This window comes from Arachis hypogaea, chromosome 20 (genome assembly GCF_003086295.3).
Source record: "Arachis hypogaea cultivar Tifrunner chromosome 20, arahy.Tifrunner.gnm2.J5K5, whole genome shotgun sequence".
In the NCBI taxonomy this organism is placed as follows: domain Eukaryota; kingdom Viridiplantae; phylum Streptophyta; class Magnoliopsida; order Fabales; family Fabaceae; genus Arachis; species Arachis hypogaea.
The window spans coordinates 132,043,995-132,047,071 of record NC_092055.1 but is presented as its reverse complement, the minus strand read 5'-3'; the positions used below and the strand labels follow the sequence as shown (position 1 = coordinate 132,047,071).

The window sequence follows — 3,077 nt, the reverse complement described above, 5'->3', positions numbered from 1 at the left end:
TCGTCATCTTTTGCAAACAATTGGGCCTGTGTTCAGTGTCTCCTTTTTGTCTGAGCCCAACCCAATAGAGAAGTTGGACCCACCATCCGACCTGTACAAGCCCCCAGATGCTCCCATAGTTGAATGCCCTGAAAATCAAGTTTGCGTTGTTCCACATGTTTAATGCCCTTCATTTGTTCTTGTTACTGCATGATGCATGTTATGTTAACACTATGAGGTAGTTAGTTATGAGAGTCTATTGTTATGATCACTATGTTTTAGTTGAAAAAAAAAAAAAAACTATATTGTTTGAGTTTACTTCTAATTTTGAGGGGTCAAGAGGACAAATTCTTTTTGGCATTTCTCTGTCTGATTTTAGCAAATGAATAAATTAAAAAAAAATGCTTAAAATAGAGAGGAGTGGGGATAACCGGAAGAAGTTTAATATTTTTCAGCCATCATCGTTGAACCAATGAAAAAAAGTAGACCTGGTACAATACAAGCAAGATAACACACTAGAGTCATAGAATCATCAGCTAATTGATGTAAATGTAAATCCAAATTAACAATGCTAGGGATAGTACTTTTTCAGATTTTGAATCAACAAACAACCAGCATTTAAAAAGAAATGAGTATCAGAGGTGAAACTTTATCATGCGCTCATGCGCGCGTGAGATATTTGGAAAGAAATGATACTTGATGGTTGAATGATGGTTAAGTTTGATTAAAAAAGTTGGTCATTTAGACTTTTTGGATCCCAATTTATATTCATAATTATATCCAAACCTTACCCACATGAATAATCTATTTCATTTACATGTTAAACATGAACTAAAACTAACGAAAACCACATATGCAATTTTGAACAGCAAAATACTCCTACTGTCTACTGATACTACTATCTGCACATAAGATAATTTAACATTAAAGCATAACTGTTTGAAATTCACTAATCCTAATTGAAATCAATGCAAGACACCATTTTCTTTCACTCCACCATCACCATCAGATTTAGCATTGCAACTCACTTCTTTCTCTTTTGCTAACTCTTCTTTTTCTTTCTCTGCCTTCAACTTAGCTGCTGCTTCTTCTTCAGCTTTCTTCTTTGCTTCCTCCTCTGCTTCCTTCTTCTTCTTCTCCGCCTCTTCCTTCGCCTCGTCGAGCGACTTAACCAAATTCCTTAAACAAGTATCCGAATCTTCATCAACAGACTTGGGCATAAGATTCTCAGCAACATCAGCAGGCGTCATATCAGTCTCAAGCAACTTCCTCTCAATAACCGGAAACAAGGCATGAGTCTCAACATCCAAATAGTTCTTTGCAAGAACCTTAAACGCTTCGAAACCGCAGTAAGAAAGCTCAATATGCTTGTCCATCCTTCCCCTCCTTATCAGTGCAGGATCAAGCTTATCGATGAAATTCGTCGTGAAGATTATAATCCTCTCCCCTCCACACGCAGACCAAATCCCATCAATGAAGTTCAACAGCCCCGAAAGCGTTACCTTACTTCCCTTCTCCTCTTCACTCTTAGCTTTCTTCAATGGATCCTTCTGATCTTCCTCATTTTCCTCTTTCTCCTTCTTCTTCTTCCTCTGTCCAGTAAGATCCAGCGAGCAGTCAATGTCCTCAATTACGATAATAGACTTCCCAGTCGTCTCAATCAACAGCTTCCTCAACTCGGTGTTCTCCTTCACAGCCGTCAATTCAAGATCATACACATCATAGTTCATGAAATTCGCCATTGCAGCTATCATTGTTGACTTTCCAGTCCCTGGAGGACCGTACAGCAAATACCCTCTCTTCCAAGCCTTTCCGATTTTTTCATAATACTCTTTCCCTTTCTTGAACTTAACAAGATCGTTTAAGATTTCTTGTTTCTTCTTCGGATCCATGGCCAGAGTCTCGAACCGCGCAGGGTGCTCGAAAACTATGTGACTCCACTTGGTGCGTTTGTATCCGTACCAGTTATCACTTGGATTGTTCGTGTAGAGCTTCAACTGGCGGTTCTTCGTGGAAATCGCTTTGCCCTCATCCAACACGTGATTGATGTAAGAGCCGGTGATGAGATCGCGGTGCCGCCGATGAAACGTCAGGGTTAAGAACCGCTTCTCGTCGGAAGCAGGGTAGAACGAAAACGACTGCGTTTTTGGTGTGGTGTGGTTGGAGTACCACCAGACTTTGACGCCGTTAAACTCGTCCGTGATTTCTTCGTTGTCGGCCATGCTCAGCACGAGCGGCGTTTGACTGTCTTTGACGACTTCGGCTTTGAGCCGTTTGGCAGTTTTGGAGGAGTTTTCGCTGAGGTAAGTCTGGATACAAGTGTAGGCGTCGCTGCGGCGGAGCTTTTCGCCGGAGAACTCCGGGAAGGTGATTTGGATGTAAGGGTAGAAAAAGTTAGTGAAGGTTTGTGTGTGTTTTCGGATGTAGGTTCGAAGGGAAGGTGGGAAGAATTGCTCGTATATTGCATATACAAACATTATGGATGCCATGATAGAGCCTAGTTGTGACCATAAATTGCCAATAGCCTCCATTTGTCTCTTGTAATAGTAACACTCTTTGTGTTTGTTATTTCAAGAGATGTTGGTATTTATAACGGTACTAAAGTGATGATCAAGCCATCTTCGCAGTTTTTTCTTGGAACCCAAGGTTTACACTTTACACGCCTTCATTTGATCTTACTTATAACAAAGATTCTGCTTTTCTATAGTTATTTAGTCCCTTACAGGTTAGAAATTTAAAGATAATTAAAACGTAATTTTACTACTTTATTAATATTGTCATTTTAGAGAATCTTTTTTCAATAACCAAAACATGGCCATCATCCAATATTTCGTGAACATACTATTATGAATAATTAAATGGTTGATAAAAATTTAGATACGGCTAATTTCATGTGAAGTTGATAGTTGATAATTATTATATAATAATTTAGTCAAATATATCAAATTATTTGACAATTTTTATCTATACTTAAATTTTCACCTGAATAGTTTAATATTTTTAGCGAATGATTTAACAGTTTATAATACCATTCTCATATAAAGATATTTTCATAAAAATAAGTGTTAGGAAATTATTTGATTTCCTAACTTATTTGT

General features: G+C 38.2%; 1 protein-coding gene across 1 annotated transcript; it reads right to left on the bottom strand.

The window, feature by feature from the left end:
• Positions 1–726: 726 nt before the first annotated feature.
• Positions 727–2,798, bottom strand: LOC112783114 (AAA-ATPase ASD, mitochondrial). The gene has a single exon (XM_025825892.3). It carries the CDS (start codon positions 2,508–2,510, stop codon positions 945–947), a length of 1,566 nt encoding a protein of 521 aa, XP_025681677.1. The 5' UTR covers positions 2,511–2,798; the 3' UTR covers positions 727–944.
• Positions 2,799–3,077: the final 279 nt, after the last annotated feature.